Below are 23,388 nucleotides of genomic sequence, written 5' to 3'. Positions count from 1 at the left end.
TCCGCTTGCCTTACCAGGAAGTTGAGGTTTGTAGCCAATTTACGCTTTTCTAAATTGTTGCAGTTGATATGTAAAATAAATACTTACCAAGTCCAACACCCACTCTAGGCTCAAACATACTCATCTCTTTCCTTAAAATACTTACCCCACCTCACATTCCATTAGAGGGTGCTATTTCCCTCCATTTAAGAGGAAAGATCATGCACAAGGACATGCATTATCCCTTCTCCATGGCGAAAATCATCTCAGTATTATACCCGCATAGCGCCATTCGTTTTAACAGCCTCACATCATCTTCAAAGGTACCCCATCAAATCTGTCATGTCCTCCTCACAAGAGATGTCACCACACTTACTGTCTGCAAGTCCTTCTAAAGACCACTCTTCTCTTGCTCTTCCCGCACATTGTCCCTTACATTTTCATATTTTCCATCAGCATTGCTCGTTGAAATCGAGAGTGCAACAGGAGTTTATTGTACTCCATTTGTCTCGCCATTAAGTGGTGGTCAGGACTAGCAGTTGGGGTTGAACTTCCTTTTATGTGCATGGTAATGGCTGATGTGTTTGAGGGTGGTGGCTTCTGTCTGTAGCGCACAGCAGCAAAAACCAAGGACTCGAATGAGGACCGGAGCAATTATCTGTGGCTGAAATCACTGCAAGCCTTACAACAACTTTTGTTCTTCCCTGGAAATTTCCATGTGACCATTGTCAAACGATTTCTAGTCCACCGTTTGTTGTAATATAGGTTTCCGAACATTGCGTGAACTGTTGTTGAGAGCAAGTCAGTTTATTCTAGTTGCTTCTTGGAACTGTGTTATGTTTGTGTCCTCTTGCTTGCAGTTTGTACCCTGCATTAAGTTGCTTTAATCTATATTTTTCCGTTTTATGGTATTACTTTGTAAACTGCAACAAATAGCACCTTTGGCTTCATTATGCTAGATGCAGCTGGTGGTTGTGTAGCACGCATGGTCACTGGGAGATGGTTTCATTCACTTACAGACTGAACAGTGAAAGACCGGCATCTGGTATTAGCTTCTTGAGTTTGGGGCAGAGGGAAAGGAGATCAATGTGTTAAAATTGGAAAAATACCCCACTCAGGGACATAATGCTTGAACCTCATCCTCCTGGACCTCTCCGCGGCATTCGACACTGTCTGCCACCGCACCCTAGTGCAGCGCCTCAGCAACGTCGGGATCAAGGAGAAGGCACTGGAATGGATCATCTCCTTCCTCACCGGAAGGACACAGAGAGTCCGCCTGCCCCCGTTCAGATCAGAAGCCACGGAAGTCACCTGCGGCGTCCCTCAGGGCTCCTCGCTCAGCCCCACCCTCTTCAATGTCTACATGAGCCCCCTTGCGGCCATCGCACGCCAACACAACCTGAACATCATCTCCTACGCCGATGACACCCAGCTGATCCTCTCCCTGACCAACGACCCCGCCACCGCCAGAGCCAACCTACACGAAGAGATGAAAAACGTGGCCGAGTGGATGACGACCAGCCGCCTGAAACTGAACACAGACAAGACGGAAGTCCTCATCCTGGGCTCCTCACCCTCCGCCTGGGACGACTCCTGGTGGCCCCCTGCCCTGGGCAACGCACCCAAACCGACAGACCACGCACGCAACCTGGGCTTCATCCTGGACTCCTCCCTCTCCATGACCAGACAAGTCAACGCCGTCTCCTCGTCCTGTTTCAACATCCTGCGCATGCTACGTAAGATCTTCCGGTGGATCCCCACCGAGACCAGGAAAACAGTCACCCAGGCCCTCGTCACCAGTCGACTGGACTACGGCAACGCCCTCTACGCCGGTACCACCGCCAAGCTCCAGAAGAGACTCCAGCGGATCCAGAACGCCTCGGCGAGACTCATCCTCGACGTCCCCAGACGAACTCACATCTCCAGACACCTGAGAGACCTGCACTGGCTCCCGATCAACAAAAGAATCACCTTCCGGCTCCTCACCCACGCACACAAAGCCCTACACAACCAAGGCCCGACCTACCTCAACAGCCGCCTCAACTTCTACGCTCCCAAACGCCACCTCCGCTCGACCAGTCTCGCCCTCGCAGCCGTCCCCCGCATCCACAGAGCGACAACAGGAGGTAGATCCTTCTCCCACCTGGCCGCCAAGACTTGGAACGCCCTCCCCACCGAACTACGCCTGACCCAAGACCACCTCTCCTTCAGGAAGAAGCTCAAGACCTGGTTGTTCGAGCAGTAGCGGACCCCCCCCCCCCCCTAGCGCCTTGAGACCCTCCGGGTGAGTAGTGCGCTTTATAAATGCCTTTGATTGATTGATTGATTGAACCTTCTGCCCAGAAACACATTAATTGTGTAGCATTTCATAGCACAGTGCTGCTGTCTCTAAGCGCTGTAAATATGATGTTACCTTACCTCTCCCTTTTTTTGCTGAAAAAGCATAATGCAATAAGTCACATATGCCACCACTAAACATAACCAAGACTATATGTCGCTGGCATCTTGGAATTTGTCGGCCTGGATATCCAGTATGATTTCCTACCTCTTCTATGTTTCCATAGTAATTCTCAGGATAATCAGACTTTATATTAACATTAAACAAAAAAATATTAACCACTGCTAATTTTTGCTGAAATCAGTTGCGTTTTGCAAATGAACTGTTCTCTGCTCTGTATTGGCAGGAGCATGTCCTCACAAATAATAGCTGGGTGTAATGGGCACCCTGGATTCACAGCCTTGAGTATATGTTTCATTATTTATAACATCTGGGTACAAGAGAGGTAAACGTATAGTAATAAATCAGACAGTAAGTGCTTCCTGAGCTCAAACTAATGCGCATGTTCTTTCCTTCAGGACGATTACTTCCGCACATGGGGTCCGGGAAAACCCTTCGATCAAGGTAAGCCAGACCCACATTTGACAATGTCTTTGATTTAAAGCCGAGCAAATGTTTCTGTTGCTACTGTCCTAAAACACAAACTGGCCCTTGGATACGAGAAGAACTACAATCCTGCTTGATGTCACTCTTCACGGAAAAGTTACACCTCTGCCTATTATTCAGATATCACACACCTTCCTCTGTAAACTTGAACATTCTCCCATAGGAAATAAAAGGTTTCTTCTTACAACTTAAACACTGTAATTAAATATGTACACAATTGCATACCAACCACAATTGGCGCATGCATTCTTGCTGCATTTGTTTTTTTCTATGTACAGTCTCTAGCTTCAGTACAAAACCCTTCTTAATTTTTATCTGCTCCACAAATTCCACTAGTACCAGACTTTTTTTCTTTTACTTGATTTTCACCTTTCAATTTATTGCTGTGCTTCACATCTCCAAACATCTTTTCATCTTCTCCAAAAATGTTCGTTTGATTATCTTTATTTACCTGTGACACTCTGACTACTCTATTCAAGTTCCATATATGATGATCGTCGGTTCTAAATAGTGGGATCACTTTTATGGGGTTGCATCTCACCAGATATGTTTAGGCTAGTACATGTTGAGATGCTGTACCTGTCCATCACTTTATGCTCTTAGCCAGTGTAGGGAAGTTCTACACAGACACTTCACCAGATATAAGACCCAAAATCATTAGGTTTAGTTTTGCCAAGAGCCTCCTCAGTAGATGTGCCGCTCATAATCCTCCTCTGACATCTTTTCCATACAAGTCCTGTTCTAAGTAACTCTTTTACTTAGGTTACATCTCTGCTTAATATGAAGATTCCAAATGAGGTCAAGAAGCACAATGACATTAGTTTTGTCATGCCATGAAAAAGTAAAAAAGAATCTTTTAACTGCAAAAAAGTATTGTGTATTTCTTATTGTAGAATATCAGAAAATTGAACACAATCATATCATGAGTCGCGTTGTATACGTGTGTCGGTGCTTGCTTAATTGTGAATTCACATCTTTTCCCACATGTGACATCTTTGAACAAAATCCGGTTCCCAATGGTATGGATCTTGGAACCCTGGCAATCATTAGCTAACATGTGTTTCACCCCATGCAAAGTGTGTGAGCCTGGGGCTTTTTGAAGGCTAGAAAAATCAGTATACTTTAAAAAAATATATATATTTTCATTTGCTTTTAAATGTTGATACATATAAACAATTACGTCATGAGTGCATGAGGCCGAGCAGTCTACAGGCAGTGACAGTAGATGGGAGACAGAAAACAGTACTACACTCCCTCCAAGAGAGAGCATCATCCAATTTCGCAATGTTACAAATATAACCTTGCGGAAGATCATATCGCAGTCAATCATTTCCCACAGTAGGTCAGATAGTACAGAGTTTGGGACTCTTTTCCCAATCATGCCAATTCCCGATCTAGTGCGTCCCCCTCTGGTCCTAACTCCAAACCATAATATTGTAGCCATGGAGTCCATATCTTACGGAATTTTCAAGGACACCCCCTTGCATAATATGTCACTTTCTCTGCCATCATGTACAGATTCAGACTGTTTTTCCACTCTTGCAATGTAGGGAATTGGGATGCACCCCGGTAGCGAGCAATATCTCTTTTAGCTACAACAGGCCTAGGTTAACCAGGAGCAGCTTATATCGTGAGAGGTCCACCACAGTGGGAATTCCTAGTAAGAGGTATCGAGGCTCCAGCTCAAGTTGAGCCCCTAGTATATTATTCTATTCTTGCACCACAATATTCCATTATGTTTGAATCCTGGAACATCCCCAGAGGGGGTATATGAAAGTACCGCGTTCTGTGTGGCATCTTAGCCAATCCGGGTTATCTGCCCTACCCATAGCGTGTAGTCTCGCTCTATCGAAATATGTCCTATGCAGGATTTTGTTTTGTATGAGCCGGAGCCGTAGCTTGATCACCACGTCACGTGGGTGCATAAGGGCGGCCTCCCAGTCAAGGTCCTTTAATGGACCAGTCCTTTTTCATAACACAATTGCATTACCAATATACAGTTTCAATTTCACCCTTTGTGAAAAATAGTCATGCTCTTTTCCAGGAAAAGAGTCATGCTCCTAGAGGTTTTTTCTTAATTTGTGAGATGTGCTAAAAACAAGATAAACAAGACAGGACAAAGGAAGAAAGAGCATTCTTTGTGGCTGAGACAAGATCCCCTGCCCGTTTGGTCAGGGGACTGGCCGGCCAGTTGTACTGCACACCCCCCTCCTGGGTGAAGTGGCTAGAAACCTAGGGGTCCTCATTGATGCAAATCGAACCCTTAAACCCCAGATTCCAGTAGTGGTCAGGACTGCATGCTGAATACTGTAGATGCTAAATACATTTCTTACATTTCTACCATGGGAAGCCAAGTAAACAATGGTTCAGGCACTGATCCTATCTAGACTTGATTATCTCAACATATTGTACATTGATATCATAGATTACCTCATGCAGAGACTACAAAAGGTACAAAACATGGCTCAACCTCCCAAAACATTCCTCAATATCCAGGTATCGCAACCATCTTCACTGGCTCCCTATCAAGGAAAGAGTTATTTTTAAAGCATTTACAGTTCTTCACTCAGCATTCTATAAAACAGAGACAAATATTTATGTGACAGGATGACCCCATACTGCCCTAAAAGACCCCTTCGATCAGAGTCAGCCTATCTACTATCCATCCCTTGTACCAAACGAAATAAAGAAAGGGGCGGATCAGCCTGTTCTGGCAGCCAAACATTGGAACGAACTCCCCTTGCTCCCCTTGCCCCTCAGATGTATCTCAGATAAAAAGCTTTTAAGTAAATAACTGAAAACGTATCTGTTCAAGGTTAAAAGGGTTTGGATCGTAGTAAACAAGCGCTTTACAAATCCCATCATTCATTTATTCAAGACCTGCAGCATATATATATATATATATATATTCCACCTTATAGCAAGGGAGAAAAATGAGCGTTTTTTAAATCTGTGCTTTAATTAGAAAAATTAACATCAGTAAACTACATATGAGTAGCACGGAAAAGACTATTGAGGCAAAGTTTTTTTTTGCTAGCGCAAGGTAAAGTCCATGCCTTTATTTCAAACTTTCTATAAAGTAATTACAGATAGGTTACAAATAAAGGTTGACACTGGCACGTAGTGTATAGTTTCATATTCATGATTATTTACCTTCTCGAAAGGTTGTTGATGCAAGAAAAACGTCACATTTTAAATCTGTGAAGAAAGAGAGTTATAAGGAACAATATTGAATTTCAGGTTTTAAGATCAAACACATTATGACAAGTTACTAAGTTTTCAAGGCTCTCATGCCTCTAAATGTGCAATAGTGGATTCATGATAAACCATATGTTGTATTTCCAAATACTGTCTTGTAACCTTTACCCTGCCCCAGTGGGCATATACATACTATGCAACTATCATGAAATGATTCCTCAGTCAGGCCCTACTGGGCCCACATATGGTTTATCATTCATGATAACAATGATGTGGTTCTGGTATCCCAGTGCCTTTAATACATGCAATGTGCAACAAGGGAAGCCAATTGGGAGAATTGTTAAGGGTTAATTACAGTGTTCTTGATTTAAAAGGCAGTTTAACAATGCAACCAGGTACCTCGCTCAAGCATCCACGTTTGCACATTCAGAGGAATGGGCAGTGTAATTTGGGACACTCCCATCGAGTGCAACATGAGAGTCATTGTTCCGCACAGGACTTGACAATTATGGAATTGATACCATTGTAGAAAGATTTGAATTAATCGTGACTATACACATTGCAGATCATATGGAATTGTATGTTGAATCACGTTATAGAAACCCGTGTGTTAAAATGGGCGAAACGTTTTACTATGATCAGGCGCCGACAGGAGAGTCTGTCCTTTATGTTGGGTGAATAAGGAATCACATGGTCTATTAAATATACATGGGAGGAAACATAACCTGACCCATGAACAAGGAGCTGATTGCTCTGAAATGCATTGGGCTGTTTTGCTGCATTTTGTGTTTAATAAAACATGCCTTAATCCCATTTGAGTGCCAGCTTGTCTCCCTTTTTTGTTTGAGTGGACGTGAGATATGGGAGAACCGGACTGTTGGATACTTAGGAGTTCACTACCCCGCCGCACACTCGCTGTATCAAATATGCTTAGGGAACCAGCGGTATCTCTGTCTAGATATATATATATACATCTATATATATATCTCTATATAGGGAGATACATATAGATATATATGTGTTGGAACTGGCCCTTTTTGCAGGGTTATCCCCAAACCTTTTGCCTTCCTTTTTTATCTGACCTGTGTTTGTTGGTTTTATGACTCTGGGCACTTTACCACTGCTGACCAGTGCTAAACTGCATGGGCTCTCTCTTGTAAACTTGGAAAGAATGATCTACATTTGTTTGGCATATTTAATCTACCTATATGTCCCTTGTACAGATGTATCCCATATACCCAGGTCCTGTAAATTAAATGCTACTAGTGGGCCTGCAACGCTGCTTGCCCACACACCAAAGTAGCCCTACAAATCTGTCTTAGGCCTCTGCAGGACCTGCCTGCCAGTTTATTGCCGCAGTGACATGGCATTTAAAGTGGTTGCCATGTCTGAAACTCCCATTTTACTACATATAGGTCACCCCTAAGGTAGGCCCTAGGTAGCCATATGGGCAGGGTGCTTTGTAGGTAAAAGTAGGACATTTGCCTTTGTCGTGTGGCATGTACTAGTAGTGATAAACAGCCTATTTGGTTTCTCACTACTGTAAGGCTGTTCCTCTCATAGGTTTGCATTGAGGATACCCTGATATGTGCTTCAGTGGTAATTTCTGATATGAAAGGGGTATCGTGACCATGTTTGGTATGTTTTGAATAGTAGTGATAAATCCTGCTTATTGGTGAAAGCAGATTTGTCATTACTCTTTTAGAAATGCCACTTTTAGAAGAGGGTTTTCTGTGGACTTATGAGTCTTTGTGTCCTGCCTGGATGTGTATTCACCATCTGGTTTAGACTGACAGGAGAGAGGGGATGAGCATTCACTCTAGACAGTCACAAGGAGGGGTTGAGGTGGGTCCTGCTTTTCCTGGGTGAGTAAACTGTGGCTGAATTTAGAGTAGCAGTAGGAGTTTTCCCTTGCACCTGAATAGACCTGGTCTGTATTTGGAGTGGTGGGTGGAGTTGCACCTGCACCTGAATAGGGCTGTGCCTGCCTTTCACAAAGCTGTCTCCGCCCCCCTGTAGTGTGTCTGGAGGCAGGGCTTGGAATTGAATGGGGGTGTTGTTCTTCTGAAAAGTGTTTAAAGTGCTCCTAGAACAAATACGTTTGCAGTATAAATACAGGGGCTGTGAGCCCATGATTGGATACACTGTGTGGGACATGTATCCAGACTCTGCTGGCTCTTCAGACTGAACTTTGCCAGAAAGAGCTGTTATGCTGTCAGGAGGAACCACCCTTGAACTCTCCTTGTCTGTTGTGCTGACGTGGGGGGTGCTGGGCTGTAAGAAGCTAATGTTGAGTTCAGTGCAGTACATCTATACAAGCCAGGATATCTTTAGATTTGCAATATTTTTGCAGTTGATATTGTAGCTACAATATTTTTGTCGCAGAATATTTAGGAGTCAGTATTCTGGTAGTAGATGCTCCCGATGTATTGCAATGTGTAATTTGGTAATAACCATAACCTAGGCTGTACTGCTACACATGTGATAACGTGTGTAGTTTCAGTTATAAAAAAATATGCTGTTCAGTTCACTTGAGCAAAAGATAAGAAGGGAAAGAACATGTACATTTAATATTTCACTCTTACAGGCATTAATGTTTCCATTCCTAGATGTACTGCCTATAAAGGCTTAGGCCATACAATTAAAACAAGCATTTGCAATGCCAGTAGGTTTGACTTTAAAGGAATGCTGCACAATAATGTGAAGCAAGTGAATAGTATGGGGATTGATATGTATTTGTGTGGATGCTAAGAACTCCTGAATAATATTGGTGTAGGTTAAAAGGACAGGTAAGAGTTTCAATGACATGCTAGACTTAAGAATCCACATAGTTTAATGCTACCACAGGAAAACAACATGCATTGTCCAAGACTCTTTAATAGCATTCCAATGGCATGTGTGTGCCCCTGGAAATTCAAGCTTAGGTAGATCGATAAATAAACAAAATGATCACAGCTGTGTGGAGGGCAAGCACTTTTTGTGGAAGCACATACCTTCTACCCAATCAAAACATGTACTTCTGACTCCTAACATGTGGAAGGAGCCAAAGCCCCTATTTAATGATGTTCACATAATTGTCTGGTGACCACTACGTTGTCAACACAGACAATAAAAAGGATGTAATTACTATGGTTAATGCTGATGTAACAAATCTCTTCTACTAACTATTCCCCGTGGATGGAGTTGTTTCAAATGAGGGCCACCAGCAAACAGCCAAACAATCAAGCGAATGCACACTTCTGATTGCCTAGGATTATTTCAAAGTCTCTTGTACTTGTGCCACTCTTATATCAGCCCCAAATCACGTTTATTCCAGAAAGTACAATGATAAGTGTTAGACCTGGCACCTTAGCGTGGGTCTCCCTTCCATTTTTTTGCTGTTGCCTCATGTGTTTTTGCTGGTTAAAGATGCCTTGGTACATTGGACTCAAAGTGTTGCATTTTACATCTTAAGAGAACAAAGCTATTTCTATCATTTTCAAAGTACAGTATTGTGGATTTTTGTTGTTTATGGGCTTGTAAGTCTATATAAAAATACTTATTTTTATACTACAACTTGTGTGGTGTCCATCTGTAGTGTTGTCACTGGGTTACTGTATGTGTTCACAAATGCTTTACATACTGCCTCTGAGATAACCCTGTCTGCTCGTGCCAAGCTACCAAGGGGCTGAGCAGGGGTTATTTTAGGAGTGTACCCCCTTACCCTGACTAGACACAAGGGTCCCTCTTTGGTCAAAGGTACCTACCTCTGCCAACTAGAGACCCCCAAATCTAACATTGGTGGTCAGCAGTGAGGATTCTGGACTTGCATTTGTGACTCATATACAGTGATTGGTGAACACTACTAGTGAGTGCAGACCAAAACGCGACCATATACTTTTGGTAGATTGTTTTTCTTGTTATTTTCTATTTTTGCAAAGAACTGCCAAGTTTAGCCACCATGAGTAAAGCAGCATCCATAGCATCTGTTGGTTTTGATTGAGAAGAGGAGAAACTAGAACGCTAAAATGTGAGACAGCTAAAGCACTTCTGCAGGAAATTTAAAGTTGCTATGACTGGTCTCACCAAGAAGGATGAATTGCTGTAGGAAGGTGGATATCTGACTATGGTTACCCCCAAATTTTTGCCTAGTGTCTAGCTGGTTTTTCGACTTAGTTGGCCTGAGATCCTGCCATTCAGGATCTCAGCCTGGCTGTTCTCTCTTTAAAATGGACTCCATGTACCCTAGGTACATACCCAATTGGTTGGATCACCCTGTGAGCCCCTGTACCAGTGTACACTAGGTACCCAGGGCATTGGTGTATCTAAGGCCTGCCAGGGGCTGAAGCATGTATTATGCCACCCCAGGCTTGGCCTAACAAATTTGACACAACTGGCTGATCACTCAGCTGGGGTAAGTTGGTGTAACCACCTCTTACTTAGGTGTAGTATACCTATACCTAACCTTAAATGGGACACATGTTAACCTATAAGTCACTCCTATGGCAGGCCTTGACAATCCTGAAGGCAGAGTGCCTGGTTCCATGTGAGATGGTGCTCTGGCATGAGCTGAGCCTGTCTGCAGTGGTCGGAACAACTTCCTTCTACTGTTTCCAGATATCGTCATACCATATACTCTTAAGTGCATTATGAACCTCGCGGTTAAATGCTATCTTTGGTTTGGCTTTATCAAAACATGTCGAGTAAGGTGTCATACGAATTGGAATACTAACCCCTCGCCAATTCTGGCGACGGGGTTAGCATTCCACCCTTCTAGAGGGACACGACATGTACAGTACCTGAAACCCGGGTAAAATCAGACATAGCCTCAGCTCCACAAAATGGATGCTGCCACCACAGACACAAGTCTGCCCTCCTGCTGCTGGGAGTCCTTCCAGCTTGGGAGGTGTGGACAAAGGGTTTCCTGCCAGGGGAGGTGCGTGCACCACCCCAGACAGGATTTTGTGTATTGGTCAGGTAGGGCTTGAAAGAAACCAGACATGCCTGAGGCTCACAAGGAGCCTCGGTGCATATGCCAGTTCAATCCGGTCCTGGGGCACACCAGTCCTGGGCCTGGGGCGAGCTGGACAAAGGATTGGGGGTGTAACCACCCCCCTTCCTGGTCCCACCCTTAGGGAGGGACCTAGCAGGTAGTCCGGCCCCTAGAATCCGCTTAAAGGTAGGAGCTGTGTCCTAAGACTTCAGACATCCTGGAATCAACTTGAAACTAAGAAGAAGACGGGAACTTCGACGCTCTGCCGCACAGAGGACTGAAGCCAATCACCCCTGTGGTCAGGGAGTGACCACCTTGCTAACGCAAGCACCATCCAGCGAATCAACATCTGCTTTGCCGCCGCCTCCCGCCGGAGCCCGAGCCCAGAGACTGACAAGACTGGACCTCCAGACCTCTCACCGCCCGATCCACAGTCCCTGAGAAGAGGAGACCCGTGGAGGCACCGAGACACGTGGAGCCAGCCATCTTGAAAAGACCACGACAAGCTGCAAGTGCAACAACCGAGGCTCCCTCCAAGTTGTGCTTTGGGATCTGAGAAGCCCAACCCTCGAGCAGCATCTGCACCAAAGGTGAGCCCTCCAGCATCTCCACGATCTGCGTGGGGCCCTTCTGCATTTTGCCACTCGATGCGCCTAACCAGTTGCTGGCCCACTGGCTAGTGGCCATCTTGGCGACGAACTTCAAGAACTACACCACTGGTCTGGTTGCTCCAGACTGGCCCTTGCTCCCCTCCAAAGGAGCAGTCCCTCTGACCTTGCTGGTCAGAACTATCAGCTTATTTCGTTTTCCACAACAATTGCTTTTGCCAAAGCTTGTTTGCTTCGATCAAGTCGCTGACACCGCCGACAGCGAGAGCCTGCGTGGGACAGCTCGTGAACCGACTCCTGGACGTCGTTGACCTTCAGGGACCACGTGGCTGCAGAGACAAGCTACACCTTCCTTCCTGTTTGCACCCGACATCGCCTGGTACCCACCTGGTGCCACGCTGGTCACTGGCTAGTGACTGTGAACACTGTCCCCTCTGCTTACAGGTCTTCAACATCTCCGATCCACTTTTGGATCCACCGCATCTCTTCCGGGGCGACCACCTGCAGCATCTTTATCTACAGGCTCCATTGAACAGATAGAAGAAACCCGACGCACTTCGACACCTACGCACCCGCTTCCTGTGGGTGAGGTAAAGCTGGCACTCCGGTGCCCAAGTGTAGAGTATCATCTCTAGTGTCTGTGTTTCGAATCTTGAGTTCATAGTCCATCCGGAAGATCCTCTTTGCAGTAACTTTGTACTTTTTACGCACCCATTGAAAACCTATGGGAGCTCGCGTGTGACTATTTGCTCTGCACACGCAACCCGTGGACCTCCTGGTCACTAACTGAAGTTAGCTCCTTGTAGGCCCAGCGATTCTAGAGGCCCTAGGCCTTTTCCCTTTCCTGTTCGTGGTACTTATACCACTATTTTAGTATATGGTTTGAGCGGCCACCAGGGCCTATCCATATAAAGTGCAACTTCTGTGTATTCTACTGTAATCTTGTTTGACGATTTGTGCTCCTGTGCTCATAAAGAGACTAGGGGTTACTTTGAGAAATAAATACATATATATTTTGAATATATATCTGTGTGGTGTCCTTTCATTGGTATAAAAGGGGGTTGCATTTGGTAAAACAGCTTGCTTAATACGCTTCACGAGTTTAGCCTCAAAGACTGCTTAGCCTACGCTACCACTAGGGCAGCTAGTCCGAAAAGGTTGACTTACAACCACACCATAAGGGTTGCATGGCATGGTACAAGGTGGTCACTTTAACTAGTGAACATCATATACCAGGCCAACTTCTCACAATTGCAAAAAGCGCTGAGGGCCTGGATCGAAGCAAGGAATACCTCTGAGGATGAGGAAGGGGATGAGAATGCAGATGGGCAGCTGGAAGGGCCATTGGGTCCAGGGGGAAGGAGAGCAATTTCCCCAGCAGGTAGCAGTGTTTCTGCCAAAGGCCTGTCCCCAGAGGAGTTGGAGGACAGGAAGGAGTGTAGGATTCATGAAATGGAGCTGGCCAAGCTCAAGTTTGGTGGGCAACTGGAGTTAGAAAATAGGAAATTGGCCCTAGAGGAAAAGAGAATGCAGTTGGAGCATGAAAAAAGTTTGAGGGAGTTGGAATTAAAAGCAAGGAGATTAAAAATTACTCCCTCTGGTGGCAGCACACTTTCAATGCCTGTGGAAGCTAGAGTGTATATTCCTAAAGATGTGGTGAAAGAGTATTTATAAGAATGATGACCTTGAGCAGTAGTTTAAGGCAGAGACGTTTTAAGGCAGGGGCAAAGTGGGCTCTGGCCCAGGGCCCCAGACCTTCAGGGGGCCCCCTGACAGACCCAGCTCTGTTCTGCAGTCTTGCCCTGATGACCTTGAATAACTCTTACACAGATTATTTCAAATACCGTTTTCCTTTGCTTTATTTTCCATGTGATTGATATGTGAGTGTCTATTATAAACATTTTGTAGAGAAAAGTTGTGTTTATGTGACATGCAACAGCCATAAACAAGTTATAAAATCAAATCAGAACCACACATATGAGAAATGGGAGAGTGTCACAGAGATTATTTGCAGTAATATTAGTGAGCAGCTGCTACGTTACAATATTGAAAACACACATCACCAGGGGCGTAGGAGACACTAAAATTCTGGGGGGGACAGGGACAACCTTGTGCACTTTCCAGTGACCCTATACAAATCACTGCCCGTTAAACAAATACAATCGCATACTTTCGGAGTGAAATATTGAGAAAAGCGGGCATGTAGTCACAGTTTGCATGTATGCTTTATTGTTATTTACATTCATATAGTAATGAGACCAAGGGCCTCATGTAGGTAGCATACAAGTTACCACTTCTTAAATACCGAACGTTACCGAATCGGTATTTAAGAAGTGGTAACTCGTATGTAGGTAATCCTTCGGTAAATATTACCGAATCGGTAAAATTCGGTAATTACCGAATCGGTATTTACCGATTCGGTAATGAGGCATATACCGATTCGGTAATGGGGGGAACACATGCAAGGGTGGCAGGGTGTCACATTGACACCCTGTTGCACCCCTGAAGCGGCCATGTGTGCACATGTGGCACACATACATGCCCTAAGGGCATGTATGTCTGCCACATTGCACACTTGTAGGCGCTTTGAAATGCATTTCCACATCCATTCTTCATTTACCACCAACTATTAGTTGGTGGTAAATACCGACTCATAACAACACCCACACACTCCCCCTACATCTCATTTCTGGATTCGGAATTTACCGAATCGGTAATTTTACCGATTCGGTAATTTTACCGATTCGGTAAATTCCGAATCCAGAAATTGTCCCCCTACATACCAAAAGCCAAAATACCGGTCGGTAACGGTATAATTACCGAAAATCGGCCGTTACCGACCGGTATTTGGCTACCTACATGAGGCCCCAAATGTTTAAAAAAAACATATATATGAATCTTGCATCTTAATGCACAAAGCAAACAAAGGCCGCTGACTTAGGGTGGGGGCGTCGTGTTTGCAAGTGCATTAGGGTTTGAAAAGTACCTGCTGCTGCATTCCTGGTCTCCAGCAATTTTCAGGCAACAATAAAAATGTGAAGATAATTTTGGTGATTAATGTTCTTTTTTTTGAGAGAGATCGAAGGCTTGTCTAGTGAAAGTTTTAATTCAATAGGTCAGTGAGTTACTGCTTTTGTCTGAGATATTCTTTTGGTATTTGAAGTTTATAAGTTAAAATCCTAACATTGAACAGTGAGCTATTAACCATCATCAAAGAGCTGCATAAAAACTTCACTGTATAGATTAGAACGTTGTGATTATTCCCCAGTCTTTCCCTATCCTAATGTTGGAAAATGTGTTCATTAGGATAGAAATCAATTCTTATTATTGAAGAGAACCCCCCAACCATGGTGTTATGTTTTACATTCTGAGTTTGTGTTTCTCTAGTGTTCCAAAGCCGCCTTGGGCACTCCCCAACTTTTTGCTGACTGGTACTGGTGGTACCTGACTGACTGACCCTGGCCTCTGCCTAAACATCCAGTGCTATTCTGAAAGAGGCACTTAAAAATACAGTGAAAACACCTACATACACTAGGGTGCACTATGGGTTAGGGTACCCCTATGATTGGCATGACCTCTCCTATAAGGCCCTAGTACATAATAGGGCAGGGGGATTAGAACTACTTGTAAGTCCCTAGAATATAATAGGGCATGGCAGTTTAGAGGCCAGCAGCCCTTTCTGCGCTTGCATGTGTGCACTGCTGAAGCCTGAGGTCAGTTTAAAAGTAGCCCTGTGTTATAGGGCTGCTTTTAAAATGCAAATTGTGCCCAAACTCGACTTTTGGGTTTGGGGAACTTACAAATTGATCAACTACAATGTTGGGGCAAAATTAAGTGGAAAAATGTTTTCCACTTAACTATGGCTGTATCATATTTGCCACATAATACATCATCTGCTGCATAATCTAACGATTTCCTCCAAAACAATTTTGTAGCTCAAACAGATCCCAAATTACTAAAATAAATGTGCCTTGTGTTGCTGTGAAGTTTAGGGCCCTTTGCAAAGGTTAGTAAAGAAAACAATTCCTAAGAAAACAATTGGTCCCAGACACTCCTGACACTCAAATTAATACCTGTAGGAGAGTGTAGTATGCAATCAATTCATACAACCAAAAATGTATAATGTAAAGGCACATTCAACAGGGAAATCTCATAGATAAGAGGCCAACGAAAGTCAATTAAATTGCAAACATCAATTTATTTCCCGCTGAATCATATTCATAAAATGCAAACTTAGGGGCTGACTACGATGGCAGGCGGACTTCAGTACCACCGCCATCGAATCGGGGAATGGGACCGCTGGCCTTCAAGGTGGAGGCCCCACGATAGGCATTACAATGTGACTGCCACTACGGTGTTCGCAGTGCCTATCTTTTACATTGCAGCAGGTGCTGCTGGTTGCATCATCCGCAGCAAAGTAAAAAAAAAAGGAACATGTTAAATATATCGGTGCCTGCCACATGGTGCAGTGATATGTTGTGGGGCATCATAGATGCCCCCCAGGACCCATGTCTGAGGGCCAGGGGTAAAGGGGCCTGCAACGGGCCCCCAATGTCCCTTTCGCCAGCATTTCCATGGCAGGTGAACCGCCATTGATAAGCTGGCGGGTAAGGGACATCGTAATCCCTGCTGCGGTGCATGGTAGGCACCACCAGCATTGTAGGAACCACAAGCCCCTCCACCACACCGGCGGGCTCAAGAAGCCCGTCGGGTGCGTGGTGGTTGGTCTTTCCGACCGCCAGGTAACCACCCGCCATTGTAATATTGCGGGCTGTGATGCAGTCACCAATGGCGGTGGGACCGCCACCGACGGGGTGACGTGGCGGTCCCACTGCCATTATAATCACCCCCTAAGTTTGGTGTGCATGCAAATCCTACATTGCCAACCCCTGGCAAGTTGCACTGCTAGTGCTGGAAAAAGGCCAATGGAGGTACCAATGGGTGAGGTGGACTGGCCTCAAGGGTCTTGTGACCTCAGTGACAGATTCACTGTCGATCTAGGATGTGTTTCTTCATATGCCTGCCCGTAAGACTGGAAGTGAACTGCAGTATGGATTGTGGTGGACAGGTCCACCTGCGGGTGCTAAGACACCTGGGCTTCTAAGGTCTATCGGGCCTTCTAAGGTGTAGCATCAGAATAAGCTCTGTCAGAAGTGTGGTATGGTGAACTGGTCATGAAGGTCTGAACATGGTTCTCCAGTTCCAAATTCAGCAGCTCTGGCCAGAGTGCCACATTCTCTCCCACCCTGAACAACATACTGCCCCACTGAGAGAAACTCGCACTGCCTTCAGCACAACTCAATTGTGCTGCGACTAAATTCAAATTATGCACTAGACAACAGTAAAATGCTGCCTGAAAAAAAATGAATAACACCCTGGAAAAAGCAAACACTCATAGGGAATGCAAGAATAAGCAAAGCATGTGAACTGTAATCAGAAAAAAACATGGTTACCTTAACGGTTTTAAACTCATTATTCAGAAATCAGTAAGTGATTTTGCCTGAAAAGTTCAAGACATGGCTACAGGACCAGGAAGGGACCCCTTTCAATGTCCATTGCTTATATCCTTTCAAAATGTATGCAGTTTGGTTTAAAAAAGACCACATCCCCAAACACAGAGCCGCATTTTATAAGCTAAAATAATTTAAAAGTTGAAAACGATCATATTAAACGTTTCCACTCTACCCATCAACCAGGTATTGCAGTCCCTTTAGGAATGGCACACTTACCCACCCTGGGAAAACAATGTTGTTCAAGGAAAGAAGATAAAAAGAAAGGAGCGCTTTCACTGGCAAACTCTGTAAAGTGGCGCTAATGTGTGTGGGTGTAAATAACAGTCTGGCCTGTCTGCTGTCCACTCTGTATTGCTTTATTTAGGTATTTAACTATTTTTTCTCTCCATTCCGAGGTGTTTCTTTTCAATAGAAAACGGTCAGAAAATGAGGACATTTACAGCCAAAGTGTTCAGCCTTTTTTGGATCAATTTCACAGGGGAACAAATAAAGAAAAGGAGAGGCAAGAGAGAGTACCTTAAGAGCTGCCTCTTGAAATCAGCACGTAAGCAGGAGCGAGACAGAGACAGAAAGAGATGGAGGAATAAAGAGAGGAGGGCAGCCGCCAGAGGCAGATCAGGAGTAGTGGACACGGTCCTTGCCATGAAGGAAAAGAGACCGCGTTTATTTTTTCTCCGTTCTCTGCCCTTCCCAGAACTGCTGAGCCTTCCTGCAGCATAACAAAAGGCAGAGGGCGGGTGGCCTCTGACTCCAGGCAGGTCAAGTGCAGGGCCATTAGTTAGCGCTTTCGCGTGCTAATGGCCCTGTGATAACAGAAGGGAGAGGAGAAATTCCTTTGTCCCCTCGTCCCCCACACCCTTGTCCCCCGTGTCCCCCCCACTCCAAAATCTGGGGGGGATATATCCCCGCGTCCCCCACACTTCCTACGCCCATGCACATAACTATCCCTGAATATTACATGTAAATATCATTAGAATTTGGACGAGTGCGCATGTGCATTTTCAATGACCCAGCCAAAGAGGGCATGAAAAAGCTGAAATTGGATCATGAATTCAAAACTGTTCCTAACAGGGGCCCCCAAAATATGCTTGGCCCAGGGCCCCCAAAATCCTTAAAATGTCCCTGGTTTAAGGCCTATGAGGTAGCCATGTCTTCTCACCGGGTCCCTGAGAAGGATTGGGGAGCGGGGTAGTTGGGGCGGTTCCTTGGTGAGGGGCAGGATACACTGTTAGACTTGCCCTCTGAAAGTTATAATTCTTATAGGCACATGACAGAAGCATTGATGTCCTAGTATGGGTTGACTCCTGAATTGTATAGACAGAGGTTTAGAAATTACAAGAAGGTGGAGTCAAGTACATGGATAGAGTATGTAACTTTCTTTTTGCAGAGCATTGGATGGTTGGGTGAAGGGTAGCAAAGTTAATGATTTTGAGGGGCTCTTTGATTTGATTGCATGGGAGCACTTGTCAAGTTATTGTTTTCCAGAGCTACGCCAGCACCTGATTGATAGCAGGCTGACTAACCCTAGGAAGCGGACCGCTGGGTGAGCACCCGAGTCCACAAGTGTCACATGGGAGACTCAGCCAAGAGTGGGCAGGGCCCCCAGCAGAGGAGTGGGGGGACAAGGGTAAACAGAGGGAGTTCCAGAGAGGGCCCCTAAGTAATTCCCAAGGGAACCAAGGGAAAGGTTCCCAGCCTCCCCCTGATAATAAGCACAGGGCCTGACAGGTAACCCTGTTCGTAGGGGACCCCTGAAGTGCTACAAGTGTGGAGAAATGGGCCATAAGTCTAATGATGCCCGGTGCCCACAGTTTGGAAAGACAGCACCCACTGGTGCTCCACTCTGGCAGATGGCGAGTGTAGCCCTGGGGGAGGGGAGGGGTGTCCAAGGTGGGTGGGGTCCTGCAGAGATGTCCCTTGTCTCTTTAGGAGACTGTGAGGTGGTCCCCAGGATCCAACTGCCTGATAACACTGAGAAGTACAGGCAGTGGGTAACCATCAATGGTCATAGAGTGGAGGCTCTTAGAGACACAAGAGTCAGTGTGACAGCTGTCAAGTGTCACCTGGTGTCTCAAGAGCAGGTTGTCCCCAATCCATTTTACCAAGTTGTTGCCGCTGACAACACAGAGAGCCACTGCCAGGTGGCTCAGGTTCCCTTTGAGTGGGGGGGCATCTCTGGTACTCTTCAGGTAGCTGTGAGGCCCGCCATGCCTGTTGACTGTTTGTTAGGGAACGATTTGGAGAGCTCACCTTGGGCGAAGGTGGAGCGAAGTCCTCATTTGGAGATGTTGGGTCTGCCTGACTGGGTGTGTGTGACCACACGGTCCATGGCAGCCAGTGAGGGTGCTCAAGAGGACCTGGAGCCTGAGAGGGAAGCCCAGGTGCCTGCCTTAAAGAGAAGAGGCAGGGGGCGCGGCAAATCGGCCCGAAGTTCCCACGGTCCAGGAGGAGGCAGACCCTGAGGGGGATGCCCTGGAGCCTATAGCGGAACAGGCAGCTGAACTGGGGGACCTGCCTGAGCTGACCCATTGGCAGCAGGAAGGAGGACTCTCCAGGGAAGAGTTCTGCAAGGAGCAGAAGGAATGCCCTTCTCTTGTAGGTTTGAGGCAGCAGGCTGCAAGCCAGGCAGCAGGTGATCAGTCTGGATCACATTGGATCTACTGGGAGAATGGTCTCCTGTATAGTGAGCCTAAGGTTGCTGAGTTTGGGTCAGCCCGTGTGCTGGTGGTATCCCAGCGCTTCAGAGCCTTCCTACTGGGGCTGGCTCATGATGTACCATTGGCAGGACAAGACTTTTGAGAGGCTTGTCACCAACTTTTATTGGCCCCAAATGCGCAAGAGTTCAGACACTCATTGCAGGACATGTCAGACTTGCCAGGCAAGTGAAAAGAGTGGGAAGAAGCAAAATGCTCCTTTCTAGCCATTCCCTGTGGTCAGCACCCCCTTTGAACGGATGGGTATTGACATTGTGGGGCCACTGGACCCAAATACAGCCATGGGCAACAGGTTCATCCTGGTCTTGGTGGACCATGCCACCCAGTACCCGGAAGCCATACCTCTGAGGACAGTGACGGCCCCCGTGGTGGAACGGGCACTGATGGGAATTTTCTCCCGAGTGTGATTCCTTAGAGAGGTAGTGTCCGACCGCGAAGTAAACTTCATTTCCAAGTATATGAAGTCCCTGTGGCAGGAGTGTGGGGTAACTTATAAGTTCACCACTACTTACCACCCCCAAGGAAATGGGTTGGTTGAGAGATTCAACCAAACCCTAAAAGGCATGATTATGGGTCTTGAGGAACCTATGAGGCATAAGTGGGACGTCCTCTTACCATGCCTGCTCTTTTCATACCTTGAGGTACCACAGAAATCTCTAGGGTTCAGCCCCTTTGTGCTTCTCTATGGCCACCCCGTGAGAGGACCTCTGAGTCTGGTAAAGGAAGGCCGGGAGCAATCTCCCAGGAAACCACCCCAGGATGTATATAGTTACATGCTGGCCTTCAGGAACCAGACTAAGCATTTTAGGCAACTCGCTGAGGCGAATCTGGAAGCCAGCCAGGAGGAGATGAAGCGGTGGTATGACCAGAATGCCACTCTGGTAGAGCTTCAGCCTGGTCAGAAAGTGTAGGTCATGTCCCCAGTAGAGCCTTGTGTGCTCCAGGATAAGTGGACCAGACCATTTGAGGTGGTAGAGCGCAAAAGTCCTGTTACCTACTTGGTGGGCTTGCGGTCTCCCAGGAACCCCTTGCAGGTCCTGCATGTCAACCGACTGAAGCCCCACTTGGAGAGGTCCAAAGTGGGCATGCTCTTAGTGAGAGATGATGGAATGGAGGAGGAGACTGAGCCTCTTCCTGACCTACTGTTGGCGACAGAGCGAGATAGGTCAGTGGATGGTGTAAACTTCTCTTCCACCCTGACCCCTTAGCAACAGAATGACTGTCACCATTTGCTGGGCCAATTTTCTGATCTGTTCTCCCTGATTTCCAGTGTCACTGATAGGTGCGTCCATGATGTGGACACTGGAGATTGTCCTCCTGTGAAGCACAAAACTTACAGGGTGACTGACAGGGTGAGGGCTTGCATGAAGGTGGAGGTCTTCAAGATGCTTACATTAGGGGTGATTGAGTCCTCTAACAGTCCTTGGGCCAGCCCAGTGGTCTTGGTCCCAAAGACTGCCGCACCGGATGCCACGCCAGAACTCTGGTTCTGTGTGGACTACCGAGGGTTCAATTCAGTCATGAGGACTGACGCACACCCCATCCCCAGAGCTGACCAGCTCATAGATCGGTTAGGGGCTGCCCGGTACCTCAGCACGTTTGATCTAACATCTGGGTACTGGCAGATCGCCTTGACTGATGGGGCAAGAGAGAGGTCCGCATTCTCCACACCAGATGGGCACTACCAGTTCCGGGTGATGCCCTTTGGGATGAAGAATGCCCCTGCCACCTTTCAGAGGTTGGTCAACCAGGTGTTGGCTGGACTGGAAGAGTTCAGGGCCGCCTACCTGGATGACATTGCAGTGTTCAGGGCCAGTTGGGAAGAACATCTGCAACACCTCTGGGAAGTGATGATGGCGCTGCGGAGGACAGGCCTCACGATCAAGGCAAGCAAGTGCCAGATCAGGCAGGGTTCCATGGTGTACTTGGGACACCAGGTTGGGAGCGGCCAGGTGGCGCCCCTTCGGCACCAAGATTGAAACCCTCCTGGCTTTGGAACCCCCTAAAACCCAGACAGAGGTGAGAGCCTTTTTAGGACTCACTGGGTATTACAGGAGGTTTGTCAAGGGGTATGGCAGCATTGTTGCACCCTTGACAGAGCTGACTTCCAGGAAGCAGCCCAAGAAAGTGATTTGGACTGACACCTGTCAGAAAGCTTTTGAGGCCCTGAAAACTGCTATGTGCACGGCGCCCATGCTCCTGGCACCCAACTTCTCCAGAGAATTTATCGTTCAGACAGACGCTTCAGAGCATGGTCTGGGGGCTGTTTTGTCACAGATAAATGAGGAGGGCCTAGATCAACCCATAGCCTTCATCAGTAGGACTTTACTTCCACGGGAACAGAGGTGGAGTGCGATTGAGCGTGAGGCATTTGCTGTGGTCTTGGCACTGAAGAAGCTGAGACCGTACCTCTTTGGGACTCACTTCCGGGTTCAGATAGACCACAGGCCCCTCAGATGGTTGATGCAGATGAAGTTGTGCGAATCCAAAGCTGTTGAGGTGATCCATTTCCCCACAGGGGATGGATTTCACGGTGGAACACCGCCCAATGCTGATGGTCTGTCCAGATTTTTCCGCCTTAGTGATGAGAACTCCCAGGAGGTAGGGTAGTTCTCCCCACATTTCAGCTGGAGGGGACACGTGTTAGACCTGGCACCTTGGCGTGGGTCTCCCTTCCATTTTTTTGCTGTTGCCTCATGTGTTTTTGCTGGTTATAGATGCTTTGGGCACTGAGCCACTGCTGTCCAGTGCCACAGTGCAAGTGCTCCCTATGGTAAATTGATGCATGGATCAGTGATTCCATGATTGGCTGGTTTGGTTTACTTGTCAGACCCTAGTACAGTGCACTGAGCGTGCCCAGGGCTTGTGAGCCACATGCTGCTGGTGGGCGTGGAGCACTGGTTGTGCCACCCACAGAAGCAGTCTGTAAAAGTGTGTCTCAGGTCTGCCATTGCAGAGCCTGTGAGCAGTCTGGTACTGCCATGTTGACTGGGCAAGTGCACCCACTTGCCAGTCCCTAAACCTCCCCTTTTCTGCATATTAGTCACCCCTATGGCAGCCCAAAGGGCAGGTTGCATTGTAAGTATAAGGTAGGACATGCCCTGGTGTGTGTGGCATGTCCTAATAGTGAATTGCAGCCATTTTCGTATTTCACTATTGCAAGGCTACCTGTTCCCCATAGGCCAGAACGGGCAATTTGATTATTACATCTAATAATGCTAACTGACTCAGGGAACTAGGAAGAAATTCGAGTTTAGTATCCCTGAACTCAGAATCATAAAATGCATATTTTAGTGAAGTTGGTTTTAACATTCTGTGTTTGAAAATACCACTTTTAGAAAGTGGGTATTTTCTTGTCTAACCATCCAAACCTGCCTCTGCTAGGTTGTGTATTCCTTGTCTGGAGTTTGAATGACAGGGGCTGGGGGATTCCAGGAGAGAGGGTGAGTCAGCACAGGTC

The 23,388-nt window shown here is 46.5% G+C and overlaps 1 protein-coding gene across 1 annotated transcript in view; it reads left to right on the top strand.

Moving 5' to 3' along the window:
- Positions 1-23,388, top strand: part of SPOCK3 (SPARC (osteonectin), cwcv and kazal like domains proteoglycan 3) — a 1,171,449-nt gene that overhangs the window by 311,574 nt on the left and 836,487 nt on the right. Inside the window, exon 2 of the mRNA XM_085641793.1 lies at positions 2,836-2,881. Within this exon, the coding sequence (XP_085497919.1) occupies positions 2,836-2,881 (46 nt within the window). The remainder of the gene's footprint in view (positions 1-2,835; positions 2,882-23,388) is intronic.

This window comes from Triturus cristatus, chromosome 2_2 (assembly GCF_964204655.1).
Source record: "Triturus cristatus chromosome 2_2, aTriCri1.1, whole genome shotgun sequence".
NCBI lineage: Eukaryota > Metazoa > Chordata > Amphibia > Caudata > Salamandridae > Triturus > Triturus cristatus.
This window is presented reverse-complemented; position numbering and strand designations above follow the sequence as displayed.